At 38.9% G+C, this 20,035-nt stretch overlaps 1 protein-coding gene across 1 annotated transcript in view; it reads left to right on the forward strand.

Moving 5' to 3' along the window:
- Positions 1-20,035, forward strand: part of MLLT3 (MLLT3 super elongation complex subunit) — a 111,016-nt gene that overhangs the window by 78,845 nt on the left and 12,136 nt on the right. The window contains exons 6-7 of the mRNA XM_069881203.1: positions 293-898; positions 15,966-16,044. Of these exons, the coding sequence (XP_069737304.1) occupies positions 293-898; positions 15,966-16,044 (685 nt within the window). The remainder of the gene's footprint in view (positions 1-292; positions 899-15,965; positions 16,045-20,035) is intronic.

A 20,035-nucleotide genomic window follows, 5' to 3' on the forward strand; every position in this document is an offset into this window, starting at 1 on the left:
TTTTTTTTTTTCTGATAGGTAATGGTTATCGTTAACATTTTCTAAACTATCTTTCTATTTATCTTATGATGATCTTTTAAGCATACCTTAAGATAAAGACTAATTTGTCATGTAGATATTGACAAGCAGTTGTAACTGCTCATGTTCCATGGCTTTGTAACAGATAAATTGACCAAAATGATGGGGCATCTGTTCTTACATATAGGTATTTCCAGTTTTTAATATGAATCCTGTGTCTATATTGTGTCTGTGTTTTGGGGATATATGGGTTCTTTTTTTTTTTTTTTTTCAGGACCCAACTAGGATTCTGAACATAAATAGTAGCAGTAGTAGCAACAGTTTTTTGAAGACCCACAAGTTAACAAAGGAGCATAAGGAAAAAACTTCTAAAGACTCAAAAGAACATAAAAGTGCCTTCAAAGAACCTTCCAGGGAACACAACAAATCTTCCAAAGAATTCTCTAAGAAACCCAAAGAAAACAAACCACTAAAAGATGAAAAAAATGTTCCTAAGATGGCCTTCAAGGAACCCAAAACTTTATCCAGGGAGCCAAAATCTGAAAACACCCCCATCCTTACCATAGCAGGTGGGCAACAGCAAGAGAAGAAGAACCCCACAAAAAGGCCCTTTGTCCTGGACTCTGATGAACCTTCTGCAAAAAAAAGGAAAAAAAGCAGCTCGGATTCATTATTTAAAAGTTTTTCTAGTGCCCCACCACTGATTCTTACTTGTTCAGCTGACAAAAAACAGACCAAGGATAGATCTCAGCTCAAGCTGGGGAGAGTCAAAATTGAAAGTGATGTACTGGAAAGGAAGACGCCTACTCTGCCACCATTTGATGATATTGTAGATCCCAATGATTCTGACATGGAGGAAAACATGTCCTCTAAAACTGAAGTAAGTACATTTTGATTTTGCTTCATATATGTTGAGTGTTCCCAGTCTCTGGGATTGTGCCACATATTTCTATTTTCCCCTTCCTTTTTCTAGTCTGCTAGCTGACTGTTCAAACTGAAGGTTATTGACTGCTGGCAGTTTAAACCTGTGCATGTTCTATTTGAATTGTGTTGCCTGTTCAGTTCTACTCAATTTGTAAATCTGTCGACATTACGATGAATAAGGATGTGGGAAATAGCTATAAATAATTCTGCTCTTTAGATCATCTTCTTTTCAGTGTCATCCTTCTAGTGAGAAAAAAGTAAATTGAGTTAAATGTTTGCATGTCACACTCTTAAGTCTTTGTTATCTGGTATTAGAGCATTCAGTAAATTCAGGAAAGGGTTGCAGTTAATCAATGTCTTATCTGCTATTTTTCTGCTAAAAGGGCAGTTTTGTGAATGGTGCCAGTTTCGAGGAAGAGGAGGAGGAGCTTCCAGAACCCTTGTTCTGATGATGAGAATCCATTCAAAGTAACTGGCTTGCCTAAGAAGAAAGACTATTTTATGGAAGTTTACTTTCCTGATAATACTTGGCTACAAGGCCTGCCTGAAAATATTTGTCTACCATACCTGCTCTGCTGTTTCAATTATCATTTGCTCTTGATTATTAGGATTGCAATCACTCTCATAGCAAACTTTAGTTTTCAGAAGTATCTTTTCTGGAGTCATGAGTAGAGAAGGAAAAGGGTGGGAGGAGAAGGCTTGTTTGATGCCTTCAGTTGTGCTTATGTGAAGAGGTGGTGTGCATTTCAGAGAGGAAGCCTTCTGAGCCATGCTTTTCAATTCTCATTTTTTCTGTTTGCTGTGTGTGCCTCTGTTACTGCTAGCAGACTCATAGCCCTGCTTGCCTGCTCTAAAACAGACAATAAATACCCTACTGTGGGAGGTGTCAGCTTTAGGTTTTTACGTTATAGAAACCTGCCATGAAGGAGAAAGTAATCTATTTCTGAAGTGACCTTTTAATGACTGGTCCCTTACGGGCATGCAAAGGCTGTAAAACTTAGAAAGCATGGACTAGACAGGCTCTGCTTGGCACTGGTGATACTGTGGTTTGTGTGGTGTTCTTGTTCTGGGTTAGAAATTATGAACTTGTCTCTAAACCTGGGAATGTTCACACTTGTCACCCTTGATGTGAATTAATCTTTACTGTGTTCAAAAGAAGCTGAATCTTCTATTTTAATTTTTGTCAGTATGCTTAAGACATGCTACCTACCCTCAGTATAGCTGTCTAATAAGCATAGATTTTGTTTCCAGATTTCCTGTTCATTCAAGTAGGTGCCACATAGCAGTACATGCAGCATTTACTGGCAGCAGTGGTTCTCTAGTTCTCTTCAGAGACAAAATAATTGAGAGGAGCAACTGCAGTGCAACTGGAATTTTTTAAATGCAAGCACTATAGAGGTGTGCTGCATAACAGCTTGCAGATAACTGATACGTGAAGGATATGGGTGGTGCTTAAAATGAATCCTTTTTCATTTTTGACGTGTGTTTCTCTCTTTACTGTCTCACAGCCTCTCACCCATTACCAATGACATAATGGATAAACCCTTGTTTTTCGAATGATGACACATATCTACTTGCACTGCTTTTTATCATCCCTCTGTAGTTGACCTGTGGGACTATACAGAAGCAAAAAAGCAAATTCAGGATTTTCTAGTTCTTTGAACCACTGTTAGTGAGGGGCTAGATTGCTTGAGTCCACACAAAGGGAGGCAGTTCCTACTGATCTGGGCTCCAGTGTATTTTAATGCTGACATCCTGGATCATGGAACAGATAGGTCTTTGGTGGGAGGGCCAGCATGGTCCGCATCAGCATGGGTGAAAAGGATGTCTGCTGCTTTAGGACTGTGCTCATTAGTGATTCAGGCTGAGTGTGGCTCCAGTCAGTGACTAGATGCTACTTAGATATTCAGCAATATACTTGATTTTAGAGGAGGTATCTAGAAAACCTGGAATAATCCCCTAAGAATCCTGTGAATTCATACTTTTGTTAGTACTGTGGGATAAAGATCTGGGCAGCCTGGTATATTAATGAGTATATACAGAATCTCACAAAGAGTTGTTCCTTCTCTGTTTTATTGGTTTTAACCAGGGAGCCTAAAAAAAGGTGACCAAGCAGGGCAATTGAGGTAATCCCATATGTTGGAAAAAATAGTTTGAACTTCATGCATGTGTTGGAGTGTTTCTGAGCATTTCAGGAGAAGAAGTAGATTTTACAGCTATATCCATAAAGGTTAATTCCTACAAATACAGTCATACTGGAAAAAAAAATGGTGAAAAGTTGCAGTTTACATAGAGGGTAATGGAAATGAAAATATAACAATCCTTTTGCTGTAAAGGAACAGTTATTTCAGGTCTCTTAATGCTTCATGATTCTAACTGACATTGTGGCATGAAGCTGGGAAGACACTCGGTGGCATGTTCTGGCATAATAATATGCTACATTTAGTCAAATGTTATTTCTTTCTCTGGTATGGTTACGGTGGTGGGTTTCATAGCATTGATGAACAAAGAATGTTATTTAGGAGTATATTCAGTATTAATGTATCCAGGATTTATTCCTAAAGTGACTTTGCAAAAACAGAACCATAAAACCCAACTCAGCAAATTTGAGTTGGATGCCACATATCAGATTAGAAATCAATACCTAAAAAAGAAATTGTTAGGATACCACAAAAACATTAATGTTAAGTCAAGTGCATTTTTTCTATTTTATTTAGGATACAGTGCAAACATAAACTGTGTGAATTCTTGTATAATAATAGAATTATGAATAACTTTGCTAAGAATTTTGAGGGCATTATTTTCTTCACTCCACAGAGGATGAGATGTTCTCATTCTCAGATACATACATCTCAAAATGGTGACTGTTTGTTTTCTTTGTGTTAGCTTGTATGTATAACTATGCATATCAAATGCTATAAATTTGTAATAAAAGGTATAATGTATCAGAGCTATTTACTTCATAGCTAAGGGTGTATTACTTCACCTCAGAAAAGCTAGTCATGCTTTTATATTTTACAGAAAGTTCCATGGATGCACGAAACCAAGCCAGTTTTGTATGTATTTCTTTAAAAAAGAGAAAACCAATAACAACAGCAAAAAATTGGGGGGAGGGTAGAAATAGGCTGGCTCTAAGTGAAGCTGCAGCAGCAGAAAGTTGCAAAGGAGATCAGGCAGATCAAATACATATGTTTAGGTGTTAACAAATGTTCTCACTATCCTTCCAGTTGCAGTGATCCAAATAAAAACTCTTAATCTGGTGTGTGTGAAAGTGGTTTGTTGATGGATTTTTGTTTTTAGAGAATGCATATGGCTCTGTTGTTTGAATTTCTGCTCACGGTGTGATTATTTTTGTTGATGTGTGTTGTTTTTTTCCCTTCCTGGCTGTATGTGTCCCTGAAATGGTAGCATTGACATGTGTAATACTAGCAGGCTTTCGGCATGTTGAAGCCTATGGAGATAAAAAATGAGCAGAAAAGTGTACTGGCAAATTGTGACAGCTCAGGAGCGAGGAGTTTCAGTTATCAAAAGCAGAGTACTTTAGCAGGTCTTTTGTCTTTGGAAAACCTGCCAGCTCCTTCTGAGGAAGTCCATTACAGAACAATATTGATCCAGTAGACTATGGGCTTGTACGTAATTAGCTGCTTGCATATCTTAAAACAATCTTAAAGTTGCAACATAAGAACATTTTTAAAGTAATCCATAAAATGCCACTTTGGATCTGGCATGTGATCTGTTAACTGTTATGAAAGTGGAAGAATATTTTGAAAACCCCTGTGGTTTTATAAACCCTCCAGGCCCTTCTTAGCTGAAAAATCCTGCTTTCTGCCAGGGCTGGGAGCCAAAGTGAAGTGGAGCTCCATGTGGTATTTTGATGTGGTTACTCATGAAAAAAAATGAAGCTAGGTTTTAATGTTTTTCATGAAACTGCAACTTTGTTGAGATCATTAATAATACAGAAAAAGATTAATACCAACATGGGTGATCTTTATTGCAGTCTGGGCACCCTGGGTTTGCGACCTGTTGTATTCTTAGAGCCTTTATTTTGGTTGTTATTTTAATACATTGTTTCCACAATTGGTTACTTCTGGTCCAAATGCTGCTATTAAGAACCCTATCATCCACTCTTAGGGATTGCTTGCCCATGGTACTCCTGTGATGAGAAGGTAATTCAGTAGCTGGAAATGGGGGGATGTTAGCAGGTCATGTAAATACAGTATGTAGTCCAAGGTGTTTCCTTCTAGATACGTGCTCAGAAAGAGATAGTGGCCAAACAGTATGAGACCTCCTTAGAGAAATGGTAGTGGCACAAATATGCTCTATGGCCATCAGCATCTGCTGTAATATGGCACCATTCAGCTGCTAAACTTAGCCTATTTTTGTTAGCTGATACCATGAAGCGAAAAATGCTTTGGCTTGCTCACAAAAGCTTGGGTGCGCATTAAGCAGCTCTGTATGTTGCAAAATGAACTATTGCTGAGTAAGGAGGTGGCAGGATTGACAGGTTTGATTCCTGCATGGCAGCAATGTTACTCCATGTCACTATGTTAAACTGAGATACTTCTGTTATTCCAGTGTGTTGAGAAATTGCTGGCTTACAAAAATGTTAAAAGACAGAAATAAAAATGCTAAGAGAAACTATGTACATCTGGTTAAATGTATGTGTTGCAAATGTCATCTTGTGAGAGATCATTTTGCGTTCTTGAGGCAAGCGTTGAGTTGTGTTTTCTTCAGCTTTAGGCAATAACATATTTTGACCACAAAAATAGCATTTATCTATTATTAGACTACTAGTTCAGGCCTCTGTATTTTGTTTTATTCACAAGCGTTGGCGACATCCATTTCAGTGGAGATTAGCCATGTGGATTAAGTCAGTCGTTTGAGCTTTATTTTCTATATTGCAGTCCTGGAAAATTCTGTTCACTGCTAGCCTGCAGAAAGTTAAGACTTTAAGTGGTTATGAGCAGAGACAGTATTTTCATTATATTCTTTCTTTTGTGGCAAAAAAAAGACTTTGTGCCTAGTCCAGTAAAGTAGCGGCAGTTTTACAAAGCTGAGTGATGGCCGTCAAAATGCTAAATATAGAATATTTTTGATTTTTATCATGATCAGGTGAGTTCTTCCTGATGCACATTTCATTAATTGGAAGTTGCTTTACTTACTATATACATTTAGTTTTGGTCCAGAGAAATGGCTCAATATAATTAAAATCTAGCACCTGTTAGTTATCAGCTGAAGTAGTTCAACTGTGTGTACAATAATTAGATCTGTCTAAGGCCTTTATGCCCTTTTATTTTCTGTGTAAAACCATTAAGTTTACGATTGTTTTCTTTGGCAAAAATGGTGTGTTTTACTCTTGTACTGACGGTTTGCTGACAAAGTCCCATGGAATTAATTAGATATATTTTCGTAACACTTCCCATTCAGAAGCTTGTGATCTAGCAGTGGCTGATGTGAATTCTCTGGGACACACCATAAATGCGCAGTTTAGTTTTTATGTTTTAAAGACCAAGTAATCCCTGCAGTTTAGATTTTATCAAGGCAGGATAAGGGCTGCCTGAACTTACTTCTGCTATGAGTGTATCATGCATGTATTGTGCCTGTGCAGAAGTAATGACAATTCTTTGCCTTCTGATGTGGGACTGTTGTTCAGGTCACATTGTGGAGCACTGGGGTTGTGCTGGATGTTGGCACACAATGCCATGCTGTCGGGTGGGGGGTGGTGCTGGAGGGGCATTTTTTGGAATAGGCAAGGGACATTTGTGATGAATATCATGTGCCTGCCCCGAACTCGGGAGTGATAGTGCCTGTGTGTCACTGTTGTACTAGTATTGACCTGTTCATGTAACCCTGGTACAGAAAATAAGTAAAAGCCTATGTCAGCCAGCAGTGCTCCTTCATGCCCTTCACTGCAAAATTAAGGCATGCCAGGCAGCAGTGACTGCAAAGTGGATTTTCTTCACACTTTTTCCTACAAACATCTTCAAGTAAAAAATTCAGCTGTGTTGGTAACAATTCCTATAAAACCTGATATTTATTTAAAAAGCCCTTTAGCAGGCTTGCATCTTCCCTTGAAAACAGAAATGCTCATCTGCCCAGCTGAAATGTGTAGTTTGTGCTTTCTTTTGCCTTGACCATGTTAGTGAGGCTGCTTCTTCACTGAGCAGGACTGTTTTATGCTGTTCATTCCCATTTCGGGCAGAACACAAGTAACTGTGTAGCTTTGGTGATCAGACCCTCTTGTTACAAGACTGGGAGGCTATGAAGGGACCAAGAAATTTGTTAATTTCTTGCTGATTTTATCCCATTGAAAGCAATAGTCCTTGCACAGATGTAGCATAGCAAGACAAGGCTGTGTGATTCTAGGACATGTATGTAGGATTTTTCAAATTGTCTTGAGACAGGCTGCCTGTGCTTGTTGTGGGTGTCTGAACCTGTGTAAATAAATTGCTTGCTGTTTACTAACTGTGCTACAAGCCATCTGGCAAAAGTGAAGGTGATGGGTTTGTATTGCAGAAATTAATATTTCAAGCAACAACATTGGAAGATAAAGATAAGTTGAGTTGTTTGTGCTTATCTGAATACGTTCAAATATCCACAAAACTTGTATCATCAGCTCTAGAGTGACATAAGAGAAAAATGTTTAAAAGTGATTGATAATATATACCCTATCAGCGGAAGAGCTGTATTTTGTAGCTGAGGTTAGTAGGTGGCTCTACTGGTGCCTGAGCATCCTGAGGAAACAGTATTCATGTATCTGGGGGTAATGGGTAACAAGGGCAGCAGTAACTGGATCAGTGGGCTCCACATTAATTATCTCGATGAGAAACCATTGCAAAGTTTATGCCCTGTAATATCACTGTAGATGAGCAGTTGTAATTAGGACAGAAGTAAATCAAATAACTTTGCTACTTTGTGTGAGGTCATTTTACTTTATTGCCTAAAGAGTGGGAAGAGATTGCATGTGAGTCCAACCTATGATTCAAGTTATCAACTGCAAATGTTATTTAAAGCATGACAAGAAAAGAGTAGATACAGGCTGTAATAATTTTAGTTTCTTTCGTTATATGCGTATTGGACGAGAGGGAATGGCCTCAAGCTCTGCCAGGGGAGGTTTAGGCTGAACATTAGGAAAAAATTTTTCACGGAAAGGGTAATTGGGCACTGGAACAGGCTGCCCAGGGAGGTGGTTGATTCACCTTCCCTGGAGGTGTTTAAGGCACGGGTGGACAAGGTGCTGAGGGGGCTGGTTTAGTGTTTGGTAGGAATGGTTGGACTTGATGATCCGGTGGGTCTCTTCCAATCTGGTGATTCTGTGATTCTATTCTATGATTCCTTTGCCTGTGTTCAGTTGCAAAGTTTCTCTGGTTCAAGACAGAAAAAGGCAAGTTCAAGGCAAAAAAACAGAAATCACTTTTGGTCTTCTCTGTGACCTAAATGTCCTTTGATGAACGCTAGGAGCAGATAAAATTTTACTAGTTAAATGTTACAAGTTTGGCCAAAGAGAACCGTTTGTAGATGTGATGGTTCAACTTGATTTATTTGTGCCATATGCAGCCTTTTTGATCCTTTGAACACTGTAAAACTCAAGACTGATCAAGGTTACACTACACAAGATCTTAATTTAACCAATATTTGAAATAATAATATTAAGCAGATATCTTAAATATCTTCAGTTACCTGTGTCAATTACATTACAAATATATACTACATTATAATGGTATGAGTGAACTGTAGTTGAAATATAAACAAGTGTTAGATGTTTGGGGTTTTTAAGAGATTTTCTTTGTCTTTATCATGTGTTAGTAACTTATTACATCTTGTGAACCAGTTGCAAAACTCTTTCTACTAGTATAAAGCCGAGGCCAAACTATCAAAAACCTAGTTCAAGTCTCTAAATCAAGGACAAGGAGCTTTGAATATGTAGCTTTGGGTTTTTTGGTTTTTTTTTGTATTAATCAGTAAAAGTATGTGTAGGTAAATTTGCAGCACACAGATGTGTTGGCTCTAAATGGTGATATATTAGTAGGACAACAGCAATCTCTTATCTGTTCTTTTTTCTGAGAATCAACGTTGTATAGTTCTGCATGTATATAACAAGCATGGTCTTTTGTGAAAACTACTAGGCAGATCCTTGATAATAATAGCATAGAGCAAGTGCATAGGAACCACAACAACAGATGGCTCAGAAATATCTGTAGGGAAGAACATGTACAGAGCATATTGTTGCCAACCATCACATCTAAAAATCATTTTTTCTGTCTATAGTATTATAAGATCAGCTAAAAATTATGAAACTTTGGAGTTTGTGGGGCTTTGTTTTGTTTTAGGGACCTGAGATTTTTTTTTTTAGGGTATAACATAGCTTTTTATATTTTTCTCTGTACAGCTTTTCACTATTAAATCCCAGGAGTTAAGTTTTAGAAAAAAGTAAATATAATGAGGCTTGCTGTAAAACTGGCAGTGCCAACAAACATGGCATGAAAGAGCTGCACCATAGCCTATAGTGAAATTTTTGTTAAAATTTTTGTGTTTTCTGGGATATGGGTTCAGCAGCCAGCTATCTGCAATAGCAAAGACAGTGCATAGGGATTGTGCAGCAGCACTTCAGAGGAACTTTTTGATGTAGTTAGCTCTACAATAACTTCATGTGTGGGACCTTGAGAATATTTCTGTAAAGTTTTAGGGTAGGGTCGTGCTGGGAGCACTCTAAGCAATTGAGCCACATAAGAAGAGAGAGTAACTACGGTGGATTTACAAAGTCTGTGAATACCTGCTGGGAAAACTAGATCTCTAATGGTGTGGAAATGTATCATAGTGCAGAATAACATCCATAGAAGTTTTACACGTAGTTAGATCATTCTCCAGCTGCTTCTTTGTTAATACAAGTGCATGAATTTCAGATGTTTGTTTATTTTTGAGTTGGGTTTTGGTTTTTTTTTCTTTTCTGTCCAGTTTCCCAAACAGCAAGCTGAGGCTGCATCAACATCTGCCCTTCTCTGTGCTGATATGCAAAGTAGACCTCAGGAGAAAAAACAGGGCAACAGAAGAGAGTTGGGAAGGGTTGTCTTCTGATACAGCAGCTGTCAGGGCTGGCCAGAAAAGCCACTACCCATCTTCTGCCACTGCTTTTAGTCCTATCTGCACTGTGCCTCTTTCTGTTTGTTAGGGACCATGTTCATACTCACTTGACCATATACTTTTAAAATTTATTTTAACTTCAGTTTACTCATTTTCTTGTAGGCATGAAATCCACAGGAATTGTAGGATTCCTCTGCTCTATGTGAAAAACCATAATCTTCTCTCCTGTATTTCTTTGCCTGCTTTACCCTGTGTCACCAGTAAGATTTCTTCAGCAAAAATATTCCTACAGGCAATGGCCTTCACTAGTTCTTTGTCTTTCAACTGTGTTGTGTGGTGTACTGCAAAAGAACTTTTTATCCATGTTTTTTTAGCTCAGTCTCCTGTGCATGAGTCTTCTCTAAGTCTTACACTAGCTTAACTGTTTCAGAGCTTTTGTTAGTAGTGTCTCAAATTTATTTTTTATTTATAAAGCTGAGACAAAATATGTACATAAATATAGAAGGAGAAGGATTTTTCTTCAAAAGTAGATACATGTTTCAGTAGGATAGTGTCTAAAGTTTCTTTTGTTCAGGTGAAACAGTTGCAATGTTTGTCTTGCTGCCTTTTCTGGATTTTTAAATGAAAGATGCATTGCAGATTCACAGAATCACAGACTGTTTGTGGTTGGGAGTAGTCTCTGATGATCGTCTGGTCTAACTCTTTGGCCACTTACATCTGGTTGCATAGGACCATGCCTAAACATTTTTTTTTAATATCTCTAAGGAAGGAGATGCTACAACCTCCCTGGGCAACTTGTGCCCATGTTTGATCACCCTCACAGTACAAAAATATCTCCTGATGTTCAGAGGGAACCTCCTGTGTTTCCATTTGTGCACATTGATGCTTGTTCCGTCACTGGGTATTACTGAAAAGAGCCTGTCTCAGTCCTCTTTGCTCCCTCCTATCAAGTATTTATATACATTAATAAGATCCCCAAGGACCCCCAGGTCCTTTTCTGCCAAGCTGCTTTCCAGCTGGGTGACTTCCAGGATATATTGGTGCATGGGGCTGTACTTCAGCCGGACTTCATGTTTCTCCTTGTTGAACTTCCTGAAGTTTTCATTGGCCTATTTTGCCTGCCTTTCAAGGTCTTTCTGCGTGGCAGAATGACTCTCTGGCATACCACTCCTCTAGTTCTGTGCAGTCAGCAAACTTGCTGAGGGTACACTCTATCCCATCATCCAGATAATTCATGAAGATGTTAAACGGGACTGGATTCAGTATTGACCCCTGGGGTACACTGCTGGCTACTGACGTCCAAGTAGACTTTGCATCACTGATCACCCGCTCTGGGCCCAGCCATTCAGCCAGTTTTCAATCCACATTGCTGTCTGCTTATGTAGCCCACACTTCCAACAGCTGTTCTGTGACAATCTTGGAGAAGACAGTGTCAAAGACTTTAACAAAGTCCAGGTAGACAATATCCAGTGCTCATCATCCACCCCATCTAGCAGGTCTGTCATTTAGTCACAGAAGTTATTAGGTTGATCAACCATGACTTCCTCTTAGTGAAGCCATACTGACTGTTCCTGATGAATTCTCATCTTTAAGTGCCTGGAATAGCGTTCCAAGACTAGCTGCTCCATTACCTTCCTAGGCACTAAGGTGAGGCTGACCAGCCTGTAGTATTCCAGGTCCTCCTCCTTGCCCTTCGTGGAGACAGCAGTGATGTTTGCTTTCCTCCAGTATTTGGGCTCTTCTCCCAGTCACCTTGATCAATCAAAGATTATCAAGAGTGGATGGGCTTGCAATGACCTCTCCCAGCTCCCTCACCACTCATGGGTGCATCCCATCAGGGTACATGGACTTGCATAGGCAGCAGGTACAGAGATAACTTAAATAACAAGTAACCTCATCTCTATCAGTGTTATGGAATTTTTGTTTGAATATACTATAAATAATTAATTCAGCAAATTCTATCAATAGGTCCCATTCTCTGCTTCCTCTCAAAAATCAAAAATTCTGTTTAAATTCTTATAGTCTTAATTTTAAATTACTTGTATTAATAAATATTTCCATTTCTCTAGGAAAATAATTAATCCCACTTCCCACTCCATACCCCTGTTCTTCCATCTTCTCTGTGAACTTGTAATCTGCAAGTTAACTTGTGTGAATGGTTAAAAAGGAATGGCTGTACCCTGCCTTGGAGATTAGGGGCTCATGTAGCAGCTTGGTAGGAGATGTGTTGATACAGAGTTTGGGCAGGGTGCAGGGAGCTCAGTTCAGGCTTATGGTATCATCAGCACCTGCATGGTGTTTCCTCTTGGTGGTGGCAGATGTGGGCACTTGGTGGATGTGGATCTTGTTAGAGAAGGTGGCTTGTCCCGGTTGAGCATGTTCCTCCTCCCCAAGAAAGCTAACTTCAGGCAAAGTGGAAGTAAAACTCAACTATAAGCAGTTTTCAGTGGGTACACTTTTCAGTATGTATGGCACAGAGAAACATAAATCTCTAGACTATTGTGCATAAATGTAGGAAATTTGCAGACTGGCTGATATGAAATCGGATATTACCACACCACTTAAGCTTTATTTCAGGAAATTTAAGGCGGCTTTCTTTAAAAACAGTTCAGGAGAAGGCAAGAAAGGCCATTGTCACCCACATACAGATGCTTTCCATTTTTTAATATAAATAAGGAGCATAAAATCACGTGGGTTTATTTTTGGAAGAAGTTTTATGAATATAGCCATGAAATACTACAGAAACAACTATGTTATATCCTGTGTCATAAACAGGTGAGTTTGCCTGAAAATTGTTTGCAGCTCAAAAGTTGTTGTTCTACTTATAAAAAGAGACAAGAGTTTGGAAATGACAGAAGCCAAGTGATTTAGAAAAAGGAAAAGGAAAACCTGAGCCAAAGAAAAGTTTCTTTTTCTGGCTGAACAGTTTCAAAGCACAGAATCCCTCAAACAGGCCTAATAAAGAAGCCAGTGCCTCCTGTGCATCATTAAAATGAAACTGTGCCTAAGAATGCAAAAAATCATATCAGGTCATTGCACTAATGAACAGTTTGGGCCCAAAGTCTCATTAGTTTGTCTGCAGGAAGAGAAAACTAGTGGAACAGGAAAAGGACATTAAAGAGAAGCTCTTTGCTGATACTGTCTTAAGCTTTTACTGCTGAAGGAGATGCTTATTAACTAATTTCAGACCCATTAAAAAAATAATATTTGGTGATTAGTAAACAGTGATAAGAGCAGAAAGCCCCAGTGAGTAAATCCATAAATACCTAGGTCCTTGGGATAACAGCCTGTTAAACTGTCAAAAACACTTAAGTGACAAAAGATAGCCTCTGGTAACCACAAGCATCAGTGTTGTCGGCACTAATCCATATTCATATATGAAAGGCATATTTTTAGTTCCCTCTGAAGAGGAAAGTATTTTCTGTTAATAACGTTCATTATGTTAAAAGCAGCTGTTTCCTCTGGGTGTGCTCTCAGCCCAGACTTCTCAAAGTTGAAATAGCTAGGTTTGTGATTTCCTTTACTTGACAATTCTAATATTTATGCTAATCTGTATTTCTTGGAATGAATTTTCAGACAGGGCCATTTAAAGAAATAATGTAAATGATTTCAAGAGGCACTAAGAGCCTTTTTAAAAAGAGCATGGGTGATCATTTGTGTTTCACTGGGACATTCTATGGCTGGGCTTCTCCAAGTGATTTTGCTAAAGCAGAGCAAAATTTTACCAGGAGGATATTACAACAGTTTCATATGTAGCCATATTCGTTCCTTCTTTTAATCCCATCTCAATTCATTAATGTGAGAGAAAATGTTGACATGGAGGAATTTCACCTGTCTTTGCATGTGTTATAATGCAAACTACATCTTGCCTTTTCCCTTTTTTTCATTTCTAGCAAACTGTTTTAAAAAGGAAGTAGTGAAGTTTTAATAATGACACATCTCTGTACCTGTGTGATGTTTTTTCCTACAGTTTTAGCATTTCCTATTTTGAACTGAATATGATAGTCTTTTAGTGTCTCTTGCTTTTTCAAAGCAAGTTTCACATGAGTTAAACTTCATCTTGAAATGAATAACGGAAAAATACACTTAATGCAGAAACCAGCTTGTAATTTTGCTGTAAAAAGCAGAAAGTGGGAGGTAAACCAGATGTTTAAGAGTAACTTGAAGCTAGAAGACTGAAATTAGTTTCCAGAATGGTGATGTCTTTAAAGATGGCATTCGCTCTTATTGTTCATTAGTGCAGTCTGTTTCATGTTATCATAATTATTTTACAGCTAGAAATCTTGTAATGTTTTGCAGATGTTCAGGCAGTTAAAGAAAGTTTTTTTTCAAAATTAGTTGATTTTTGGAACAGTATTAAGTGATGCTGCAGTGTTCTCCAGAAAGCTCGGATGCAGGGGACCACGTAAGAATCTCTCTTGCTGCTTTGAAATGGGTTTTGCTGTTGGTTGGGTTGGGTTTTTTTGTGCACAACAATCAGGTCCAGAGTTTGTGTTTTGTCTGTGTGTCAGAGAACTGGAGGTGGTGTTGATTTGAGGAGACCAGATGCTAATGATGTTTTTCTTGAGCATTCTGTTGCCCAAATAGGCATTTCTTATTGTGAGAGAGGCGATGAAAGGCTGTAAATCTGCCTGCTTGTTATAAAAGCCATCAATAGATTGATTTATGGGGGGGGGAAACAACAACTGCTACTATTAGGTAGCCTGAGTTTTACAGTGACCGGATATTGCTGCCTTTATTTTTGAGAACAATTTAGTTCTAACTTAATCGGAAGGGATATTGTGGAGGCAAGGAAAGTCAGAAAACTTTTGTTAGCCTTGATAACATGTCCCAATAATAGTTGTATAAAATTTAAAGTGTAAGCAGGTTTTCTTTTCAATAGTAGGGTTTTCTTTCAGATCATTGTTTCCTAACCTGATTTTCACCATTCCTTTGGTATGGATGCTTCTTTCTTGTTTTATGTGCCCTATTAGCATCCCCTGGGTCCACGTACCAGATTTGTTCTTTGTTTTATGTAAACAGATGAATGTACAAGTACGTACTGGCACCCACACAATTCAAGCCGCTGAACCTAAGAAACAGCAAAAGTACATGGAGACATGCAACATGGCAGCACTAAGCAAGACTTATCAGTACAACCCTCATAAGCCATAACCACTATGAGATAAAAACATAAAGAATTTTTGGATTAACGAATAGGCCTTTCTCAGTAATTTTGTAGAATTTTAGAGAGAAATGTATACATTTTAAACAACAGTGAGAAACAATATATCAAACTGTTTGTTAAACAATGTGAACTGTTTTTAATAACTCTGTTTTAAAAATCTAGTTATCTTCTGTGATACGTAGGTGCCAGATAATTTCCCTGTGTAACAAGGCGATCTTTCTGGTTCAATGACTATCAGGATCTGTAGGGTCTTAATACATATGGGAGGTGTTGAGATGAAGAGAAGTCCAATAACAACAGAAAAGATTATTTTGAATCCTCATCTTAAGACTTGTTTTCAAAGGAAGAGGAAAGAAAACTATCTGTTTTCTGGCAGTTAGTGTGATCTGCTTTTGTTCATCTGTTTTTTGATTCTACTATATCATTACTATTTTGGAAAATGTTTCAACTACATTATGAAAAGGGCACAGGAGCTTTAGGCTTATTATAAACTCATTTAGGCTCTCATGTTTAATAGACTTCAAACAAAGTGTTTATAACTTCTTGTTAGGATATTTGCTTTCATAAAGAACTAGACATGATGTAGTAGTATGTACGTATGTTGTGTGTGTAGCAGTTTCTGTGTTTGCCACACTGGCACCTAAAATTAAGTTTTTAGAGTATTATTCTGCTCCATAGTTCTTTTTTTCTTGACAGCGTACCTTAGGTATGAGTAAGAGTTTTAGGCAAAAATGTTTCTTACAATGTTATTTATTTTCTTTTTTTTTTCTTTAAGTCTGAACAGCCCAGTCCTGCCAGTTCCAGCTCCAGTTCCAGTTCCAGTTTTACACCATCTCAAAACAGCAGACAACAAGGTACCAACAAAGGAAAAAAAAAAAAAAAAAAAGGAATGTGTGAAATGAAGCGGCTAATAAAAACAGCATTGGTGGCATCTCACTACCACTTTCCTGCTGTCTTTCACATCCGGAACTGGCACGGTTTTTCTTTAGAGTCTTTTTCTCTGGTTGTTTTCAGATATGCCCGTAAGGGCAAAATGAAAGGGGAGAAAAAGTGTATCCAAGAAAGGGGTGGGAAGGGTATGCGTTTTAAAGCACTAAATACATGCCAGTCATTTAACAGATGGCAAACTTGAAAGAGCTACTGTTTCTCAGATTGTCCTTTTGCACCCTTATGTCACATGGCACCTGACTCCATCTGAAGCCTTGCTCAGAAAGGTGTGGCTTCCAAATGGAAGCCCAAGATCCATGTGTATGGACCCCTTCATTGGACTGTGATCTACTATTGGGAAGTTTTAAAAGCATACAGTATTTACTTCAGGTACATGTTAGGGGAAGTTGATGGTTAGATTTGAAGTTGACTTTAAGTTTGCATTTTGGTTTTCTGGATAGTAATTACGGTTTACGTGAAACTAAGTGAAGGAATGTGTTTTTCTTCCCAGTGAACTTGCCAAGGCAGGTTTTCTGTAAATAAGGAGATTCATTCTACATGACCTATTAAACTACTTAGTTCCTTCTTGGACTTTTTCCTTGGGTTTATAAGATTGTACAACTCATGCATTTCAAGTCAGCTTTTGTTTTGTTCTTTGGATGAGGATCTTTAAAAAAGCAGCTTTTGACTAATTACAGTTCTATTTGTAGTATTCCTTTATATTACTCAATGGTAGACTTGATTTAAGGTTATGAAAATACATTAGTGCCTCTGGCAGACAGTTTTCTTTTAAACAGAACTGCACATGATGCATATCTATCCTACTGCTTTTCTGTAGGTGACTAGTACTGATTTTCTAATGTGTTCTGGCAGCACTATTCCAGGTGAAAGAAAGCAAGAGCTGAAGTGACCTGTAGATCATTACTGGCTTCAGGCATTTAATTTTTACCTGAGACTAAACAGAGAACCTCTTTTTGCTGAAACCCCATTTTTGCTCTCATGAAAGCCTCATTAATGGTATCAACTGTCCATTACAAGGTAAAAGATTTGGATACTAATCCCTGCATCTGTTATCTTGCTTGATGGCAGGAAGACTCTACAAAAGGATCTGAACAGGCTGGATCAATGGGTTGAAGCCAACAGGATGAGGTTTAACAAGGCCAAGTGCAGAGTCCTGCCCTTGGGACACAACCCCATGCAGCACTACTGGCCTTGGGAAGAGTGGCTGGAAAGCTGCCTGGCAGAGAGGGGCCTGGGGGGCTGTTGGTTAACAGCTGGGTATGAGCCAACAGTGTGTCCAGGTTGCCAAGAAGGCCAATAGCATCTTGGCTTGTATCAGAAATGGTGTGACCAGCAGGACCAGGGAGGTGATTCTGCCCCTGTACTTGGCACTGGTGAGACCGTACCTTGAATGCTGTGTTCAATTTTGGGCCTCTCACTACAAGAAAGACATTGAGGTCCTGGAGCATGTCCAGAGAAGAGCAATGAAGCTAGTGAAGGGGCTGGAGAACAAGTCTTATGAGGGTGGCTGAAGGAACTGGGGTTGTTTAGCCTGCAGAAAAGGAGGCTGAGGGGAGACCTTATCACTGTCTATAGCTGCCTGAAAGGAGGTCATAGCAAGGTCGGTGTTGGTCTGTTCTCACAAGATTTATAGGTGATAGGGCAAGAGGAAATGGCTTCAGAATGCACTAGGGGAGGTTCAGATGAGATATCAGGAAAAGTTTCTCTCTGAAAGTCTTATCGTGCATTGGAACTGGCTGCCCAGGGAGGTGATTGGGTCACCATTCAGAAGATGGGTAAATGAAGTGCTCAGGGGTATGGTTTAGTAGTGGACAGATATAGTTGGATTCAATGATCTCAAAGGTCTTTTCTAACCAAGTGATTCTATTATCTTATGTTGGGGATAATGTTGATGTATCATTTTCTTCTTAGCAGCCTGAATCCATCCATCTCTACTTGGTCATATATAGGTCGTATCACAGACTGTCCTTCAGGGTTTTGTGCCTTCTCAGGAACAGGTGGTAGATTTTTTTTCCCATGACGTGGAGAGCACTGAAGTGCAAGTGACATATACATCTCTTCTTTTTTTGCTGCAGTAAATAGCGATTGCAGCTTCTTTCAGGGATTTCTAGTCAATTAGATGCATTCATTGCCCAGGCTGTGCGTTTGTATATCGGTGGGATGAAGCACCAGATGTACTGTGGCATGTTCACACTGTATGTTGTGCTCTGCTCAGAACCCATGGGTTTTTTTGCTAACTATAAGTTACCTGCCAGGGCCTTCGCTCTTTTTCTGTTGTGTTAGAAGTCCAGTGCTCATCAAGTGTCAGGGAAAGCACAGTACGAACTTTTTTCACCTCTTTTTGCTTAAGCAGTGGGACAGGTTAAGGTTCTTCAAGTTCTCCTGCCCTTGGGCATTATGCTGATATTTGCGTTTCTTTACCAAGAACACTTGCTCTTGGGCAGCTCCTAGTTTTCAGTTTCACCTTAACTATTCTAACCGTTCAGGAGATAACAGCTTCTCAAACCCTTAAAAAGATTGTCATGGAATTTTAAATTAAGTGTTAGCAAGGAGCAGAAGATCATCAGTGACATCGCTATCAGTGCTTGAAACAAATGACTTGAAAATTAATGCTTTGCTGATAATTAAGAAAGTCTATTGAAAAAGTTATCTTTCTGAGTACAAAATGCCTGTTCAGAGTCTTGGACACAGTCCTGAGTTAAGTGAAAACTTGTCTGAATGACAGGTTGTTTAATGCCTAAGCGGCTGTCAGTGATGGATATCTCAGGAGTCCAAGTCCCTTTTTCTCCAAGAACGAGCAACAAGCCTGCTGGCACCTTGAGGCAGGACTGTCTAATTGGTCCAGAACACAGCAAGGAGTATCAGGGGATAAAACGACCCTCTGCTATACTTGAAAAAAAAGGATGTAGGCAAGAAAAATGAGTTAGCTTAAGCTTGGGAGACCAGGCTTTGTAGGGATCATGAGGAATGTGTGCTGGTTTTCTTTCTGCTTCCATTTAAAAATAAAATCAAGGATTGACTTTTGGGTGGCTTGCAGGCATAGCTAACAGTTTGCATGTTGTGGAGGTCCGTGCTGCTGTTTTATGTAAGATTAGCTGTTCATATGTCATACTAAATTTCATTGCAAAATTAGGTTTTAGTTGATTATTTTACTTCATCATACTTCATTTTCTATCATATTCTTTCTCTTGTACGTTGTAGTGATGAGATGAATGTGTTCTCAGAAGCTGACTTTGGCTTATGGAGTGGAGCGGGACTCATTTGTGTTCAATGCAGACAAAGACCATCTTTGTTAAGACTTTGATGGTGGTTCTTAGTGTCTTTGCCCAGTAAGGTGTAAGGAAACTAGCCTTTGTAGGCTGAGCCTAGACTGAGGAAATACTTGTGTTCTACCCTTTTATCTGTTGTGAAACATGGAATCCTCCTTTGTGTATATATAATTTCTTTTTTTCAAATCCTTTACCTCAATTCATTTAGCTGCCTATGCCACATCTCTTATTCACTTACCTCAACAGTCAAGGGCCATTAAGAATATTTTCTAAAATATCAAAATGGCCAAATTCTTCCGCTATCATTGTTGCCTGTACAAGTGTCTGATCCACGAGGAATTTGCCCATCAGTACCATCTAGGCTTCTTCCCAGCCAGCCTTGAAGTGTAAAAACAGAGGAGGGAAACCATTGATCTCAACTTACCCAAACTGCACCAATTTGCAGAAGCTCTAAAGCAGCCTTAGTGGTAAATAATTCTCAGCATCAGTGTTGAGGTCATGCATGCAAAATGAGTCAAAATGCCTGTGACCTGAGCCTTTTGCTAGGTCTGGAATAAGCCATAAAAGCATTCCTCCCATGAAAGGAATGTGTATCTTCTCTTTTAGCAGTGACCAGGAGCATCAGTTC

This window comes from Phaenicophaeus curvirostris, chromosome Z (genome assembly GCF_032191515.1).
Source record: "Phaenicophaeus curvirostris isolate KB17595 chromosome Z, BPBGC_Pcur_1.0, whole genome shotgun sequence".
Taxonomy (NCBI): domain Eukaryota; kingdom Metazoa; phylum Chordata; class Aves; order Cuculiformes; family Cuculidae; genus Phaenicophaeus; species Phaenicophaeus curvirostris.